Source organism: Kryptolebias marmoratus, linkage group LG18 (genome assembly GCF_001649575.2).
Source record: "Kryptolebias marmoratus isolate JLee-2015 linkage group LG18, ASM164957v2, whole genome shotgun sequence".
Taxonomy (NCBI): domain Eukaryota; kingdom Metazoa; phylum Chordata; class Actinopteri; order Cyprinodontiformes; family Rivulidae; genus Kryptolebias; species Kryptolebias marmoratus.
The window spans coordinates 5249272-5268449 of NC_051447.1; the positions used below are offsets into that span (position 1 = coordinate 5249272).

At 37.0% G+C, this 19178-nt stretch overlaps 1 protein-coding gene across 6 annotated transcripts in view; it reads left to right on the forward strand.

Annotated features, from left to right (window-relative positions):
- Positions 1 to 16677, forward strand: part of ano2b (anoctamin 2b) — a 78013-nt gene extending 61336 nt beyond the window's left edge. For all 6 annotated transcript variants that reach the window (XM_017432570.3, XM_017432573.3, XM_017432572.3 and 3 more), the window contains 3 exons: positions 2094 to 2272; positions 11745 to 11850; positions 13917 to 16677. In XM_017432570.3, coding sequence (XP_017288059.1) covers positions 2094 to 2272; positions 11745 to 11850; positions 13917 to 14291 — 660 coding nt within the window. In that variant the 3' untranslated portion in view covers positions 14292 to 16677. The remainder of the gene's footprint in view (positions 1 to 2093; positions 2273 to 11744; positions 11851 to 13916) is intronic.
- The last annotated feature ends 2501 nt before the right edge of the window (positions 16678 to 19178 follow it).

Genomic DNA, 19178 nt, shown 5'->3' on the forward strand with positions numbered 1-19178 from the left:
ACTTTTGACTCTTGGGTAAAAATGTATTTCAGAACCAGGAAGTAAAGTCCTTTATTCAAGTGTGTAGGTTTTATCACATCACCTTGGAAAAATATGGTCACTGCTAAAACTAAGGGCGATCATGTTAAATGAAGACAAGCTCTCTTTTTATTTCCTGATTTCATAACACGATCTCAAAAACAGCCATAAATGTAAATGTGTGGAGGTCAAGTTACTGTAAATGTGGGTCAGTCAGAAAGGGTTTGCTTAGGATTTGTCAACAGGCAGACAGCCAAATCTTTTTCTGTTTACTTTTAATACTGAAAGGATTTTTATTGGATTCAAAGAATAAAAAGAGTTTATTTACTCTGAGCATATGAAGAGTTGGACCGCCATACACGACCATAACTTCCAGCTTACAGCATTTAAAATGAGCACCCTGGCTAACTAATCTATCACTTTCTATCAATCTGCAGACTAAAAGCTCCATAGGAAGTCAAGAAGTCAGTTTGAGGTCATGTGGTTGTGAGACTTTCTTTTTTGCACACACCTTTCATCGTCCACGAAACACTCAGATCTCCCAGGAAGCTCCTCCCTCCTCCGACAGCGTTAAAATGGGTTTCTCCTTGCTGCCTTCTCAACTCTCCTGTCGTTGTTTCGCTGGAACAGTTGTAAAGATGGCTGCATTTTCTAACATTCTTGGCCAGCTCCTTCTCAGTGAGGCAGTAGAAGCAAAATGACTCCATTAAAGCTAACCGGCTTTTCCGATAAACCCGCCCACAACAGCTTCTGACCAATCACACAACACTTCATGCAAACCCCTGTGGGAAAAAGTTCGGCCAGGGCCTCGTGTCGAGAAGTTGACATGAGAAGAAAAATGACGCAATTTTCGTCACGCAACCACGTGACTGACACCCAACTTTGTGACTTTTCATGGAGTATGACTCCCACCTAAGTGTTACCTAATAAATGGATTCAACTGAAGTATGTTGAAAATACAAAGTTCTTAATAAATAAAAAGTAAAAATGTGACTTTTCAACAAACATTTCTTTTAATAAGAAAAGAAAAAAAAGGATCAAAGAACACGTTTTACACATAAATAATGACCGTTACCCACAGGTTCATAGACAAACTGATATCACTTATCGGTTTGTTGATTGTTGTTTTAAAGCTTTATAGTGCAGAAGTTAGTTTTTCAATGTGTCTGACTTTGGTTACAAAAATACGTAACCCAAATCAAACAAGTGATGAACAAAAACATAACAATAACATTGGAAGTTAGGTTAGCTCACCTGATAGCTTTAGATAAATTTACAGTTAAATCTTACGGTTCTTAAAATAGTTGAGACTCTTTGTTTCACATGAAAAACTTGAAATTCTATATAGACTTCAGTTTGGAGAAATAGAGTTCTGATTGGATTGATGAGCTAACAAATAGTCCAAATTGGGCCAAGACTAAATTGTTTACATGCTGACCTCTCCTAGCCAGAGGTGTCCACATTTGAACACGTTTATCTACTCATTCTTTCAAGAAAAATCTGTTACAGTGAGACGTATTTTGGAACCAGCATCAAGTGACCATGGGTGGAATTGAACTTTAATGATCTTCCACGCTGACTTCACAAGTGACAGTGGATTGACGTGTTTCATTTTTGTACACGCAATCCACTCAGCTTTGAACCCACCCTCTAGTGGTCATTTGTGGAATTGCAAGTTGTGCTTGTACGTGAACGTTAACGGCTGAACAAAAACCAAGAAGACACAATAATTACAATTTAACTTAAATTTTAAAAACACCTAAAAATAAAACAAGTATGTTGAAACCGTATTTCCATATGGGCATGAATAATGTGAGACTCTACTTCTGGTGTTATTCCTGGAGTTTAATGGTATTACTTTCTCAATATTGACTCCTACTGTTCAAGACGAGAACTGCAGTGAGTGCAGCACAACTCACTTGTGCAAAGATTAATGCTTGAGTATAATCTCAATTTAGGGTTTTTGCTGAGTAATTTGACTGTAGAAAACCTTTTGACTTGTAGAAATTTTATTGTGACAGGAAACTACAGTATTTCTCCTTCTCACTCTTGTCTTTTTCCTCTTTTGTCTGTAGGCCTTTGTGATCTCCTTCACGTCAGACTTCGTTCCTCGGCTCGTCTACCAGTACATGTTCAGCCAGACAGGCACCATGCACGGCTTTATTGACCACACGCTCTCCTATTTTAATGTGTCCAATTTTAGGCCCGGCACAGCGCCACTTAGCACGGAGCACGGAGACATCTCTGTCTGCCGGTAACAAGCCCACACACAAACACACAATTCTTTTACAGAACTAACCAATATTTTAATCAGTATAACTGATTGACATATATTTGTGGTCTTTTTGTTTGTATTAGTAAAATTTACCATTTTGGTCAATAAAAATACAGTAACTATCTATCAAACAAACTTTTCACATCCACTAACACGCCTTGCTTTTTTCTGACAGTTGGTGAATAGGTTTAATTTAATGTCAGAAGAATTTGATTTAAATGATTTTGTCAACACAGATAAAACATTTCTCTGATCTGTCCAGTAGGTCTTTGTATTAACAGCAATCAAATACCATTGAGGCTTATTTTGAGTTCAGCAAGAATTGTTTTGACTGATGATTGTTCAGTTTATTTTTGCTCATTGTCTTCAATTAGTAAACCTCTTAAAAAGAAATTGGAAAATTGCAGGTTTTCGCAGGTAAAGAGCACTTTAGGCCACAAAGTGGTCCCAAAGATACCAGCAAAGGCTGCAGAACTGCAGGCACTGCTTTCTGGCACCTTGACAAAATAAAAGACCAAAGAAGCCTTCTGGTCGCTTCTGTGGGATTTCTGAATGGGTCGAGGTGGCGAGGGGGTCAAACCCAACGCACCCCTGATGCATCTTTGTGTGTGTTTGCAACCCCCTGGTCATGTGACTGAACAACAAACATTACTTAGGAAAGGCAACTTTAAACAAAAACAAGTTTAAAAAATTAGTTAATAATCACAAAGAGGACTGATAAGCCGAGTTAATTTGTCATGTTTTGAGAACAATATGAGAAAGAAGTCCGTCACACATTTAATACGTTGCACTCCACGCCTTTTTTGGTTCTGCGATGTTCGCTTTATTTCTGAAAGCTTACATCTGTGCCTGACGAGGCTGGCTCCAGTGGTAATTTTTGAGCGTCCAGAGGCAGCATATATGATTCCATTTGCAAAATTTGGGGTTTTAGCCTGAGATGTTTTCAGTCAAAAATGATTCAACTTTTTATTCTACAGCACTTGATTGACGAGGTTGTTTAGGAAAAATCTGTCGTCACTCTCAGAATGTTTTTCCTTTGAAGTTTTATGTGTCCTTAATGTTGACAGTATTGCCGGCTACTTTTTGCCGTTTTGGTTCCATTTCTGCTTCTTGTCTGAACAAAGATCTTTTTCTTTAACTAAAAAAAATGTTTGTACTTTAAAAAAATTACAAATTGTAGTCATAGCCTAAAACTAAATGTCCATGTTTCATAAAAAATCTGAGAAGCACTCTACTTGTTTTTCTCTTTTAGTAAACAGAACAGGCAACAAAACCTCAAAACAAAAATGGTTTTCATACTCTATTTGCTTTTTCCATACTTATCCAGACCCGATTCCATTTCTATACTTTTCAAAACTGTTTAGAAAGTCTGCCAACCACACACAAAAACATGTATTAAATCTGATAACCAGATAACTTTTTTAATGTTTAAGACTGACAAATGCATCTCTATTGAAACCATAGTGTCCGTATGAATCCCCATCTGTTCATACTTGTTATATTAATGATGTGCCATCTCAACCCCCCAAAACAGTGCACTATTGTGTCTTCGGTGCATTTTTACTGATGCTGATGGTAAGAATCTCTTTCATAATGTTAAAATCAAGCACTGTGGAAGGAAAGGTCACCAATGCTAGAACCCACAGACGTTTAAGGCCGACCTGCAGTTACATAAGACAGCGGAGCTTTACAGAGTAAGAATACAGCCTTTGTATAGGATTCTGTGATGCGTCACAGCAGAAACATGGCAAGAGCCTTTTACGCCTTTACCACTTATTAGGCGTGAAATTTGGTGGGAGATGCTCCAAGAATGGGCTTTGTGTCTGCATCGCTGTATAGCGTACAGTATGTACAGCAGCTATCTGGACTAGAGGCTCGTCATTTAGCTTTTTTTAATTCTGCTGGACTTGATTTTGGAACTGTGGGGTGAATGATTGAATTTATGTGTGACAGGAAAGAAAAGAGACCGAATGAATATAGCCCTGGTCAAACAGAGGACAGAGAGAGTGGGGATGACTCCATTGAGAAAATGATCTGATAAGAACGCGAAGGAATGAGGCAACTTTGGTGACAAGAAAGATTCCACAGGATGGAAAGACACAGATGAACGATGGGACACACTTATTGTAGCTAGGGTGGATGGTTAAACAGATAATACCATGAAGGTTATAAATTTCCTATTAAATTTAAAAACAGGAATATAAAAAACCAAGGAATAGTTTCCGCCTCAGTGCCAAAGCCCTGCTGACATCTCTGCAGTTGTGTTTCTTTTATTGTTCCCTCAGAGATGAAGTTCTGAATATAATCTAAACGTCTGTGTTGTTATATATAAATGCTGCTTGTTACTTAAACTGTAAAGTAGTTAAAGTTGAGACAGAATAATTTAGGGCTACACTCAGAAAAGTATGTTATAGTGCAGATTTCTATCACTCTTATAAAGCACCTAATTATTGCTCCTGGAGTAGAAAATGGTCCTCAGAGAAAAGGATGATGACAAGGAAATTATAGGATCTGGTATTATCTGCCAACAGAAAAGTTTCCAGCTTCACATTACATTGCACAACCTTTCTGTCTGTTTTTCTTTTAAAACCATTATGATTTATTATCAAGTTGGTCTTTTTAAAAGAAAAAGAAAATGTGCACTCTGCCTTTTAATATGAGCAGTTTCATGTTATTTTTTACCTCTTCGAGTGTTTACCTATTTTTTTTTTGTTTTGTTTGTGAGTATATTTACTGATTCAAAGAGTGTGTGACAGTTTCTTATGTTCTCGTTTGTCATTTGGCTTTCTCAACCAGGAAAGCCAACTGAGAAGGCTCCTCGGATGGGAAGCAAAACTTCTTCAGCTACAGATTAGAAGTCCAGTTGTTTTTGTTTTTTAAACCTTTTTTTGATTTCCAAAAATGTTTGAAGGCATTCTTTGTGTAAATCTCTCCCTCAATATTCAGACATTTAGCTAATATAAAAATTTTGGGAGTCTTAACGGACCTAAAACAGGAAAGGTTTTGTCTGACAGTGGAAAAAAAAAAAAAATTGTATCTTTTTTACCATTTATGTGAGCATCTGGTTTCAGTGTTTTTATCTTAGTGTCTGGTCATCAGTGTCGAGTTATATTACAATGGGAAACATGATGATCTAATCATAAAAGACTTAATATACTGTTGAAGACAGTCTTCTCCAGAAAAAAAACATGTTTTTAAGTTGGCCTGCCTTCTAGGTGTCCACCGTGCTGACACGAAACTGGCTCTGCTTATACTCTTATCACCAAAAAGTCAAGTAAGGGCCAAGCTGCTCTGTGATGGATTATCATGTGGTTTAATACTGAATCTCTGCTCTCGACACATCAAGTGAAAATATTTACTCTTCTATTTTCTGTGGTGCAGAGATAAGATCTGGCTAAATAAATGTTTCAGCAAAACTAACTAACGGCTTTGTTCCCTTTTGGGTGAAAACTGCTTGTGACAAATGATGTTTCGCCTAAAACATTCTGCCATGCATTTTGCACAACAGAAATGTAAAAAAAAAAAAAAAATTGTGAGTTTGTTTGCATTTTTAGACAGAGAGGGGTAATAAAAGGAGAGAGATTTGTGACTTTCGACCAGTTACAGAGAGAGTTTAAATGGTAAACTATGGGAGATGTTTGGTTCAAACATTATGTATGACCTAAGTGTTTACAGGTCATTACTTCATAAAAATAACCTTTTATAAAGGATTATATGTAGCATGCTATATAAGAACAATTTGATTAGTTTACTGGGAGTTTGACACAAAACAGACAATGCAAATAGTAAAGTAAAGCAGCTTAATTATGAAGAAAGTGATTATTGTGGGGGATATGACACATCAGGTCCAATTTGATCAAATTTAATCCATATTTATGAAAGGTTTTCTTTGTAATGCCGGGGATTGTTGATTTAGCAAATATCTTAAGAGTTGGATTTACCCCCAGTCAAGGTGGAGGGGTTGTTTTCTCCCATTGTACAAAGACCAAATAAAAGTTTCAGCAGTTGAAGATGACTTAGTTTGACAACTTTATAGATTTTATATCTGTCACGAAAATTTATGTTACAAAAGTTCAACATTTACAGGAAACAAAATAGGACAGCTTTAATTGGAATAAATCAGCTGCTTGTAACACATCACCTTTAATCAGTTTTAATGTCATGACCGGTTAAAGTATTACAAAAAAAAAAAACATGGTTAATTTAGAAATATTGTTGTTTTTTTTTGTCACATTGTGTGGCAAGGCTACATTACAAATAGCTTATTGCCAGTTTTAGAACTCCTAATTAATAAATAAATAAAATAAAATAACTAAACAGGGCATATATGTTTATTTTTTTATAGAAAAAAAAATCATAAAAAAAATCATAAAGTTGTCAAAAAAATAAAAAAAAATAAACAAGGGGTTTAAATGCCTGATTTTTTTCATTTTTTTCTGGTCCAGTCTAACTAATTCGATAATGTTATAAACATGCCTTACAACTGGTGTGACTAAAGGATGAAAACATGTAACATATGAGTGTACCCACATCAGATAATATTACTGCAGAAGTATCTTAGAGTAGACCTACATAAGAGTTAGAGGATTCTTTTAAGGTTGGCCCAGTTCTTTTCCTCCTCTTCATTCTTCCTTCCTCCTCTGCTCCCAAAATGAATAAATAATCAGAATTGGAGTGGATGAGAGATGCCAAACCCTGTTGTCATGACAAATGAAATATAAACATTCATACACAGAGCTGATAGAAAGAGTCATCACTGTTGTTCAGTGATGGGGATTGAGCATGCATTTTTTTATTTAGGAATGGGAATGATTTGACCCTTGTTTGTCTGTAAATTATTACCAACTCCCCGGGGACACTGTATTAGCAGCAGTAACTCACATGAAGACACACACACACACACACACAGATCCCACACACTGACCGAAAAACCATAATCTCATTCAGAGGTCTCATGAAAGATTATTGAGTTAGATGCTCCAGTTGCTACAGAGCTCCGCTACTATACCCAAACATGGAGCGTCAAGAAAACACACACATGCACACACATGCAAAGCAAGTCAAAGAGACAATGGTGTTTAATTTTTTTTTTTTTTTAATTAGTTTTTATGTAATTCCACAAAATAAATTCAATTCACAGGAGCCTGACTCAAAGGCCGGTCTTGTTTCACAGTTTAGTTGACAGACTACAAAATGCTGTAAAATATGAACAGATCAAAGAAAAAACAAAAAGGGAGAGGAGCACACGCTCACAAGGAACATTCCTGACTTATGACTGTATAAGGAGAAGGAATCAGCCATCATAAGCCTCGGCCAACATTCATACATTCACACAGAGTTCATCCTTCCTCGTTATGTCTATATGCTTAGTGTGGACCTCAGTGGGAGCTCATTCAGTGGTTTATCTTTTCCGGCTTCAAAAGATTAGGGATTTTTAAATTATTTTTTTTAACTCATGTGTCAATGTGGATCACTCGTTATGTTGCATCAGTGAAACTTGAGTTGAGCTTTCACGTTAATGTGCTGTGGTTAACTGCTGTGGTCACCGTGTCTGACCGGTGTTTCCTGTGTTTACTTGTCAGCGGAACATTTGTTTTTGTGCCTGCAGAACTCTTCTTTAAATTACTTTATTGTTGCCTTGTGTTTCTATGGCAAACTGAGGTGCGTGGCGGGAACAACATCTCTTTGTATATTTGATAGTCTAGCACAGTGGTTCCCAACCCTGGTCCTCGAGGAACACAGTCCTGCATGTTTTGGTTGTTTTCCTGCTTTGACACACCTGATTTGAATGAGTGAGGGATTAACAGGCTTCTGCAGACATCGAAGACATGCTGGTCTTGCGTATGTTAGCGTGATATCCAGCAACGCCAGGTTGCTACAGATTGAAAAATTCTGTAGGATGACTGTAGCAATTTTGAAAAAGTTATGAAGCAGTGACCTAAAATGATCTTATGCTACTCTATGCTAGTGATAAGTATTGTCACAGTATTGTGGTGCTTTTATCCATACTCAACTTTCTTTATTAAAGCTGTACATCAGTGGCGTGTTTCTTTTTGTTCTTGGTGTAGATACTGTAAAAATGTGACTTTTTGAAATGGATTGTGCCTGCTGTAGGATACATATTGTTTTATTGGAGCATATGTGGTGTTGTGAGAGTACCAACAATGTCTACATGGTGTTTTTGCCTGACTGGCTGTGGTTAGCATTTACGCCATGGCAACAAAGCATACACCATGATTACACTGTAGTGTGCTGTTTGCAAAATGAATGCAAATATGTCCTAAAGTCACCAGAAGAAAAAAAGAACAATGGAAAAGATTATTGCATCTGGTGATGAAATCACTCAGCACATATATATAGATTCTTTAGAAAAGATTTGATCCATGTGTTATATGTCAGCAAGTTTCTAAATATATTAGTAAATATAAATATATTCCAATCATGTGCTTTCTGTGTTTATGAGGTTTGCACTGTGAGCAAAACATTGTTTAAATTCTCATTTATTTGCAAAAAAACATTTTATAAACAATGTAAGTAATACATTTTTACCTAACAATATTAGTTTCTGAATTCTGATTATCAAAAATACATTGTCAGATGTGTTTTCATATGTTCATCACATTTTATTAGATCATTTCTTAGCCTAATAATGTATTTACAGATGTTGAATATGTATTTTACCCAATGTTTTGAACCCTCTCTTTCAAATGTACTAATTTAACCTAATACTGGCTTGATGATTGCTCTGGCACTAGCTTGGCTCTACAAAGCAAACCCTTGTTTCTAAATTGTCTCTTATTTCTTGCCTAAAGGTCTGCTTAAGGTTAACAATGTGAGCGACTGTCTCCTGGTGCTCGCCTTCAGACAGATGAAAGCTATTTGTTGTACTTCACATCCCATGGGGGAAAACAGCCCTTTTTTTTACAACAGCTCAGTAACACAGTCCAGACTTTTTGTAGCTTTGGCCAAATGTGTGTGCAGTCTGCTGAAATGCACTTGGTTCTCAAACGTTTGGACTGGTAACCTTCACCTAACAAGTTGTATGAATATATTACCGTTTAGAGTTTCAGACAGTTAGGTTTAACGTAATGCTGTATTTTCAAAAATTTCATTGGAATTGTAAGACATTTTATGAATAGTAAATTAGATTAGAGTGTTAAGTTGTGTGTGCTCAAGCTGTTTCAGTCTTTACAACAATGTAATCATGTCATGACTTATGCTTTAGGCTCAGGCTACACTACTCTGGATTTAAAAAAAAAAATAAAGATGATATCTGCTGTTTTTGCACATCTTGTTGACTTGGAAATGAAGTTTTTTGTGCAGCCTGTTTAGTGCGTGCTCTACTATTACTTTGTGTCCTAGAAATTAAAACCTTAGAGAGCTGGTTTTTTTGTTTGTTTGTTTTTCTACATCTGTCTCACTGTAACTTTGAGGATATTCCAAAAAATAAGTTGAACAAACTCTGAGTTTATTCGTAAACTTTGAGTTAACTTGCACAAGTTTAGTCCACAGAGGAGGTTCGGTTAAGGTTAACAATGTGAGTGACTGTCTCCTGGTGCTCACCTTCAGAGGAAAGACATTTGTTGTACTTTACATCCCATGGGGGGGGGGAGCAACCTTTTTTTACAGCTCAATAAACACAGTGCAGACACTTTTGTTGAGAGTGCAGACTAGACTAGACCAGACTTAATCCAGTTTATGTTTATGTCTTTAAAAATTAATGTTTTTGTATAAAGAGAAAACACAGTAGAGTCGACACGGCCTTATTCGTCCACCTGCCACCGTTTTTTAAAGCTTGAATGTCACTGGGCTGGGACGGTTGGCAACTTGTTGGAGATACAAAATTGCTTGAAAATACAAAAAAAACAAAAAACACACACGATTGCAAAATGTCCATACTGTAACTGTGAATAAAGTGTGACATGTGTGAATGTCACATGATCTTTTATTTATGTCTCAATTTGATTGCAATTTATTTTCGTTTTTTCCGTCACCTATCAGTCACAATGTTTTTGTCGAAGGTCGCCAAACCCTCCCAAAGTTATCTCACTTTTCTCGCACTGTCTGACTCTTGGAGAGGGTTTGGGGTGCCTGCGACGCCTCTGTGACTATTTAGAGAGTAAAATCTGTCTTGCAGATTTATCAAACGTGTTCAAAACTCCAGCGACTCAAGAGCGATGTCCTGCAACTTATGCGAGGAACCCTTGTGAACGTTTCGAGACATTTTGGAAAACAATGAAAGCTGTTTGCAATTTGTTGCCAACAGTCAGAGACCAGTGAGATACAGCCGTACACTACTACACCTTCAGACAGACGTTCAGCTTTTAGCAGCTTTTAGGAGCTTTTAGCGTCAACTCAGCTGTTAATTTACTCTAGGAGTTTATGTAGACTGACTCCTGTGTCCTCTTATTTTCCCCACATGGGAATGACGACTGCATTCAAGTTATATAATACATAAACAATCAAGTGGAACATAAAGAGGAGGCTGACCTATTTACACGTCAAAGGAGTGGAAGGAAACAGCTTGACCAAATTTCATGCTCTTGGCTTAGCACCAGAAATTGCTGACAAAAGGTCCACAGAAGAATGCTCATTCAAACATTACATGTTTGTTAAAGCTGGAACCAGTTTTTAAAACCATTTATAAAAGTTCTTTTAAATTTAACTTTGAAGTAAAAAGCATTCCAATGACAAATACCACTTCCACTTCCAGAGTTACTGATCTTATGTGACCGTAAAGCTATACAATTACCCAACTTCATAAATAAATAAACACAATATATTTATGTGTTGGCATGTGTTGAAACAAGTTTTTTTTCTTTGTGTGTATGTGTGTCACAGATAAAATCACATTTACCAAGTCAGAAAAATTCACAAATGTTTTTGTGGAAGTGCATTTTTTTGACATGTTAGTCATAAACAAAACACATCTTCTCTGTGTGTTTTCTTTTCTACATCATTCTTTAAATATATCCTCATTTTCTACTTCAGTACAAGCACACTGACTGTTTGCTCAACACGTGTTTCAGTTTATGTGCTGTTTATTTTGCCTGCACACCAAGGAGTGTTTACTACAAAGAATAATAAGAAAAAAACACAAGAAGCCAAATGAGGTTAATTGCACCTTGAGTCAGAGCTAAGAGATGGGAATGTTGTTTTCATTAATCACTCGTCTCAGCGACGGGAAGACAACACAGATTAGTTGCAGAGTGAAAACAATATCAAAGCAAAAAAACCTTTGTCCAAATCTGATTTTTGAACTCTGGACGTTGTACGGATTGATAACCTGCTACACAAAAAGCAAAGATCGTGTCGTGTTTGATTATTTATTAGGTTTTGTGTATTAGTTTTTGGTGTATAAAAAAACATCTTTAGTTAAATACTTATAGCCTGAATTCAGAAAACTTAGACAAAGTCTAATTTAAGCTTTCAAATGTGTGTTTTGCTGTAGGTATAAGGATTACAGGGAGCCCCCCTGGTCTCCAGATGCATACCAGTTCTCCAAACAGTACTGGTGTGTTCTCTCTGCACGACTGGCGTTCGTCATACTGTTTCAGGTATGTGTTTGTTGTGATTTTTCCTTTAATGGGTCAGTAATTGCTGCTCGTATTTTTTAATTATGTATTTGTTTCACAATGATACTGAGCTAAGGAGAGTGAGCACCTGTTGTAGGTGCTAATTTCACAAAGTGTGGATCAGGATGTCAGTCGGTCAGCGAACAGCTCTTTGGTTGTTTGAACACCCATACTCATCCCGAACATGTGTCATCCAAATGCTTCTTCAAAGGCAAAGCTGTTGGAGACCTTTTTTTCAAATTCCTGCTGGAGACACATCAACACATCTGGGTTATCTTACTTTTTCCCTGTGCATTTGTTAAAAAAAAAAAAAAAGATCTGACTGCCACTCTTTTTTGCCAAAAATGTTTCCATTCATGACAACAAAATTCCAAAATTTTTGAAGCAATAAAGTTCTTTAACTATACAGTTTCTATCACTTTATTGGGGATCTTTGCAAACTTGAGATATTAAACTTTTGTGAAACAATGACATAGCATCTTGTTTTTCTCATGCCGATTATTACTTTGCATCCTAAAACTAAAACAGCAATGAAGCATTTTCTACCTTTTTTTCTACATTAGTCTTGCTGTAAAACGATAGCTGAAAAGGTTAAATAAAAGTGCAAATAGTAACAAAGGTGTGTGTGAAAATCTTTAGCCAAACTAAAAACATTCTTTCTCTGTATTTTTGTTTTTTTGTTAATGTGGACATTCTCGTCACCTAGTGGTGCAGCATGGGTATGTCAGTATTTTTTAGAATCATAGAAAAAAATCACAGTTTCTCAATAGCTCTGTCTCTCAGTCTACACAGATCCAACCAAAAGTGATAGATGATGTATTGTATGAGTACACCGTCACCTATAAAACAAATTTTAGCCACCTGTAGTCATAAGGTATGAATTAGGACCAGAAGAACAACATCCTAAATAAAAATGAGTTTCTTCAGTAGGGTGGCTGGGTTCTAAGAGATACTGTAGATACAGAAGCTCCATAATCCAAGGGGAGCTCGAAGTAGAGCCACTGATCCTCCATAACAAATGGAGTCAGCTGAGGTGGTTCAGGCATCTGATTAAGATGACCTCAGCTGAAGGTTTCATGGACACAACCTACTGGAAGGAAACCCCAGGACAGACCCAGTCCTTGCAGGAAAGTTTATGTCGTATATCCTTTCTGGTTTTTAAACACCTTGGGCTCCCCAGGAGGAGCTGGAGAGTCACTGGGGAGAGGGATGTCTGGGTTTTCCTCCTGGACTTGTCTCTTTGACCCAATCATGGATAATTGAAAGAAAATGGATAGATGGATGGATGGATGGATGGATAGATGGATGGTTAGATGGATGGATAGATGGATGGATAGATGGATGTTTTTTGATTAAAATTAGTGGCAGTAAAAATGTTTTTAACATGAGTAATGGTCGGAGGGAGCAGTAGATTGATCTACAGATCGGGGCCTTATCCACAGTAATGAGGGCATTGCTCTTGTCTATTGTAGTGAAGAAGGAGCTAAGCCGAAGAGCGAAACTCTCAATTTACTGGTCAATCTCGGTTCCAACTCTCACCTCTGATTATGAGGTATGGATCATGACAAAAGAACAAGACTCCAGATACAAGTGGCTGAACTTCCTCTGTAGGGTTGCTAGGTTGCTAGGCTAAGCCTTAGAGATAAGGTGAGTGCTCCATCTTTGGAGGAAGCTGGGAGTAGAGCCACTGCTCCTCTGCATCAAATGGATTCATTTGAGCACCTAATTAGGATACCTCCTGGACGCCTCCCTCTGCAGGTTTTCTGGGAACATCCCACTGGAAGGATGGGTGTCTACGTTTTCCTCCTGGACTTGTTGCCTCTTGACCTGACCACAGATATGTGTAAGAAAAGGAGTGGATGTTACTGATTCATGATGTTTCACAAGCAGTAATATGAAAATGTTTAGGTAATTTTGGACATTTGGTAGTGGAATGCGTTTGGAGACAACAAAAGAGCTGGTCATAAATCAATAGAGGTAAAGTTAGTATTTTTTTAAATGAGAGTACAATACTATTTTCAATCCCTTGTTCTCTCTGCCTCTTGCAGAACTTGGTGATGTTCCTGGGCCTCATGGTTGCCTGGGTGATCCCAGATGTTCCCAAAACCATTGTGGAACAGCTCAAACGGGAAAAGAAGCTCCTCGTCAACCTATTTTTACAGGAAGAGAAGGAAAAATTACAGCTCATCCAGAGCCTCTTTGTTAAGGATGCCTCCCTCCACCCTGACAACCAAGCACCCAACCAAGGCCAGGGCTTCCCCATTCTTGGCCGATACAGTACTCTACCCATAGGCCCGACGGCTGGAGATGGAGGAGGAGGCCCAAGGGCGAGGTGTAGGGCTGCCAGCTTCAGCCAGTTCAGCGGGAACAGTTCGTCATTGCCCAGGAAAGAGAATGCAAACTCAAGGCACACAGCAGTGTGACATGTAACGTGTTCATGTGTGGGGATGCTTCGGCTGGGCCTCAGGGCTTATAATTCGTGGGACTCGGTTTGTGTACGTCTTTACCTGTGTCTTCTGTGTCCTGCGGTAACTAAATCGTCACCTTGAGATTTTAAAACTTGTATAATCTGCTCTCTGGATGAATAACTCTTTAATGTTCTTGTGGTTTGAATGAATGCGTGTGTGTGTGTGTGTGTGTGTGTGTGTGTGGTTTCTTCTTACTTGCGCGACTGTTCACCTAAAAGTGTTGTCATTTTTACTTAACGGAGTTATTTAGCGAGGCACAAACCTTCATAGCGTAGAGAAGCAATAATTACCATATTAGGGTGGACACTGAATATTACAGAAACACAAAAGAACAATGAACTAAAGACTTGTTGAATAATAAGCACTTACCCATCACGAACAGACTGATGGAGATTGTGGCTTACCGTTAGGGCTGTCTGACATGTATTTGTATTTTCCTGCTTTACGCTCTTTGTGTATTTAAATGTATTTTTGTTTACAGATTTTGTAGCTTTTACAACATTCCACTCTTTCTGTACTCTTTATATTATTCAGGAATCACTTTGAGCAATTTTCAGAATTCAATTTGTGTCGTGACTGAAGATCCAGCTGCTGGTCATTGTTTCCTCACACTTTGCCCTACGTATTGACAGATGGAAAAATGCCAAGTGGCACACTGTGGTGCCATGCACTCCTGTTCAAGCTGTAATATCAGAAATGTATGATCTGTGAAGTTAAAAAATAATAACCTTTTATGAGCCATAAGGACATTTACAGCTATCCGCTAACCGTAGAATAAAGTTTACCTAAAAACAGATGAATGCTAAGGGGTTGTCACCTCACAATGGTACTGAGTTTAAATGATCTCGCTGTGTTTGTAAAAAATTAAAGAAAAGTTCATCAACATTCAATAATTCTGAAATAATGCAGCTCTTTGATGAAACTGGACTTCTGCTGCCCAAAGGAGGACCTTTATTTTACATAGGAACCATAGGTCTTTAGCTCTTGAAAGACACAGACTGTTTTTATTTTGTAAAAATATGTAAACTGTGACTGACCAGTAATTTTATCTCTGATACATCTATTTGATGTTTGTATTTAGGTAACTGCAGCTTTTTAGGGTAACACATTTAACTAGGTTGTTAAGTTCCTAAAAATATACTAAACAACGTAACTTTAGCATTTCATGGTCACACTGCAATAGAAGTTCTAATAATGCTGTAATTTATGTACAAAAATGACTTTTTAAAACAGTGTTGTGGCTTCTCAGTGTCCAGTTTTATTGGCAGTGCTTGATTGACCTTGTCTATCACTGAACTGTACAAGTTAGAGTTCTTCATGGTTCCCTATCCCACAAAATTGATTAGAAACAAAAACCCCAACACATTTTTAGCAAGTCCACACAACTTTGGATATTTCTAAAAACAGAGGTTTCCTGCAGCGTTTGCACATCCTTTCCAAACTCAATGTTTTTGGTGAGAAAACCTGATATTTTTAAAATTGCTCCAAAGTGGAGACTGTCTAAAACTCTGGTTCTGGTCTATCCAAATGAACTTAAGATACAGACTTATAAAAACCAATGACGAAGCAGCCAGTTTTGTGCATTCTCACCGTCACTTTGTGCCCTAGAAACCAAAACAACAATGGAACCATTTTTTTATTTTAATTTTAATATTTTGGGCTTGTTTTGCAATATCCTGATCATGTCACTGTAGAACTTTGATCCTCTCCTGAAATGACTAATAACTAAGAATATGTCATTAATATGAATGATCTCCACTCCTAGTGGTGCAGCAAATGTTACGAGTCATTAGTAACATCTCAGTAACAAGATTAAGCATGAAAAAAAGAGCATTCCAAAAAGGACAAGCGTTTTAAAGATAAGGATGAAAAGGTTTACAGCTTTAATACCGAAAGGGACAAATAGGTAAACAAGTAGAAGAGCATGTTTTTATTATTTTTTATATGAAATTGCAAAAACCAGAGACATCAACTAAGTTAAGTAATATAGCTGAGCCATTTCAAAAATCTTGTGACCAATAAACACAACAAACAAAATAGAATAATTTGCTATATTCATGTGGTGCTACATTGCAGTAGAAACAGGTTTGTTTCACTTGTGGTGATGTTTTTATTTTTGTTTTTACAGTGAACACAACTTGTTGCTGCATGCACAAATATAATCTATTACTCAACTGTGTAGAGTAAGAAAAAAGATTTGAAGGACTTTCAGAAAAGCTGCTTTTAGGAAAGGGTTTGCTTCAGTGAGAGGAATTTTAACAGCATGGTGCAGTAATTCAACTGGTCTGTCTGAAGTCTGTATTGGTCACACACTGAAAAATTAGAAGCAGTTAAAGTTAAAGTTAAAGTTAAAAAAAATAAAAAGCTGACATAAATAACTTAATTACATTTAAAACACAAACAGTTTAAAAAACGTAGTTAATGTGGTGTACTTGTTCTGTACCTATTTATATACAGGGGAAAAAAATTTACAAACCATTACATTAAATTTTTATTCATAAAATAAGCTGCTGTTTGATTTAAACCACAGTTCAATCATTGATGTATTCAGAGAATACACCTTGTGATGGTCAGTGTGTCTTTCTGAGCTGCTATAAACATCCTTCATCAGAGTATACTATGGGTGAGCAGATTTTCATTTGAAAGACTTAATAAATCAAAGGGGACTATCGTGAAACTCAACATTTTTTTCTTAAAATGCCGACATGCTGTAAACCTTTAGCTCTGTTTCTGATGCCTTGTAACTGCTCTTTATTTCCTATTGAATTCAACATTCATCTGCTCAAATATGACTCCGTCACAGACTGTTATCTTTAAACTGTATTAACTTTGACTTTAGCAAATTGTGATAAGAGAATATTTGTTATACGAGCTTCTGTTGTTCACCCTTATCTTAAGCTGGTGTACAAATTCCTTAATACAGATTTGTTAGATGGTTTACAAAGTCATTTCTTCTTATTTTGTATTCAGTCTGTTCCTCTTTGAGCTTATTACCTACCTAGCTGAGGCAGTCTTGTTAAGCTCTAAAGGTGGTATTTCATTGGGCTCTGACTGTGTGGACACGTTGGAGACTAAAAATAAAAAAAAATGTTTTGGCCAGAATTTGCTGGGAGTTTGCATATTGTCAAAAAAAAAATACAGCTCTAGTAAGCTAGATTTATAGAAAGTAAATCTGGAAGGGCTAGAGACGCATTCATTTTTCAAACATGTTCAAAAATGGGTGACGAAAGCAGGTCCATGCTTTGACGCAAAGAGGATTGAGAACTTGCACAAACATTTTGGAAACTCCCTCACAAATACCGTTCCCAATGTGTCATCAACAGTCCCATCCTAGAGAAATGCTAACTTAACTAAAGGCTACATTTGTAAGCAGATATGTTGTGAATTGACAGCACAACCACACAACCTGTTGACTCCTCTGTGCAGATAGCTCTCAACACAACTGCACCTTAAAAGCCTAGTTCAAGTTTCTCTTATTTGGACACATTGCGCTTTCATCAGTTATGGAGGAAAGCAGACTAAGTCAGGATGAATGTCTTGCAACATACTTTTAAAAAATGAAGAAATATTTTCAACAATCATGTAACAAGTGTGTGTATGGGAACAACATAGGAATAACAAAGTTCAACGAAAAGAAGCTCCATCACTCGAGTAAAACCACTGCAGCAACATCTGCTGAGTTTTAAAATATTTTCTCCTCATTTCTTCAAAGGTTTTCATGATGAATGTCCTCATGTCCTAACTTTGAACATTACCAAAGTATCTAGGTCAACCCTCCTTTGGGCTTCGGGTCAAAATGACCCAAACTTACAACTTCCCTTACTCTCCTCATCTCTTTCTCCCTTTTGAGGGCTTCAGGAGGGTTAAAAATTAGAAAATCACAGCATTTCCATTTCCATTTCTTCAGCCAAGAATGCTAAGAATACCAGGCTAGACAACAAGAATGTCTAATTAACTGAAATAACAGGGGCCTACAAAAAAAACTTAAAAACCAAACCTGAACAGAACAAAAAATCCAAACCATTGACAAAATGATTAATTTAATAGTTGAAGTCCAGCTTGGAAAATCACTAGCAAAGAATGAAGAATTCCAGAAAATTATCATTGCAATTTATTTCAATAAAACAGTTGTCTGAAAACTTCAAACATGTTTTCATCATAAGTCCAAAAAAAGTCCCACAATTCCAAGATGATGTCAGTTTAAACAATAATTTCTAAAAATAGACAGGTTGTTGTAATTGGAGGGGAGACCTACTGACTTATTTAAAAATTTAACTGCTGTGTCCCTGTTTCTTTTTCTTCTTTTTTATTTGTCTATATGAGAAGAATACCAACCGTTTTGTGTGTGTGTGTGTGTGTGTGTGTGTGTGTGTATGTGTGGGTGGCCATGTATTTGATACATTGTGGGGACAATTTTCCTAACATATACTACCTTGTGAGGACCAACTGCTCCTTGTGGAGACCAAAGCCTGGTCCCCACAAGGAGAAATTATGTTTTTGGGTTAGGGGTTAGGTTTAGGACTAAGGTGTGAATTGAGTTTAGGTTTGGTTTAGGGTTAGGTATGTACTGGTAATGGATAGGGTTAGGGTTAGGCTGTAGTTAGGGTGTAGAAATGAATGGAAGTCAATGGAAAGTCCCTGCAAATATAGAGAGACATAACATGTGTGTGTGTGTGTGTGTGTGTGTGTGTCTAAATAAGCTAAGCTAAACTAAACAGATCTAAGCATGACTAAATGTACAGAACTAAACTAAGCTAAAACTAAAACTAACGGTACTGAACTATCTAAAAGTACCCCAGGCCCGCTATACAGCCGAAGTAAAACCAGACATATCTAAGCATG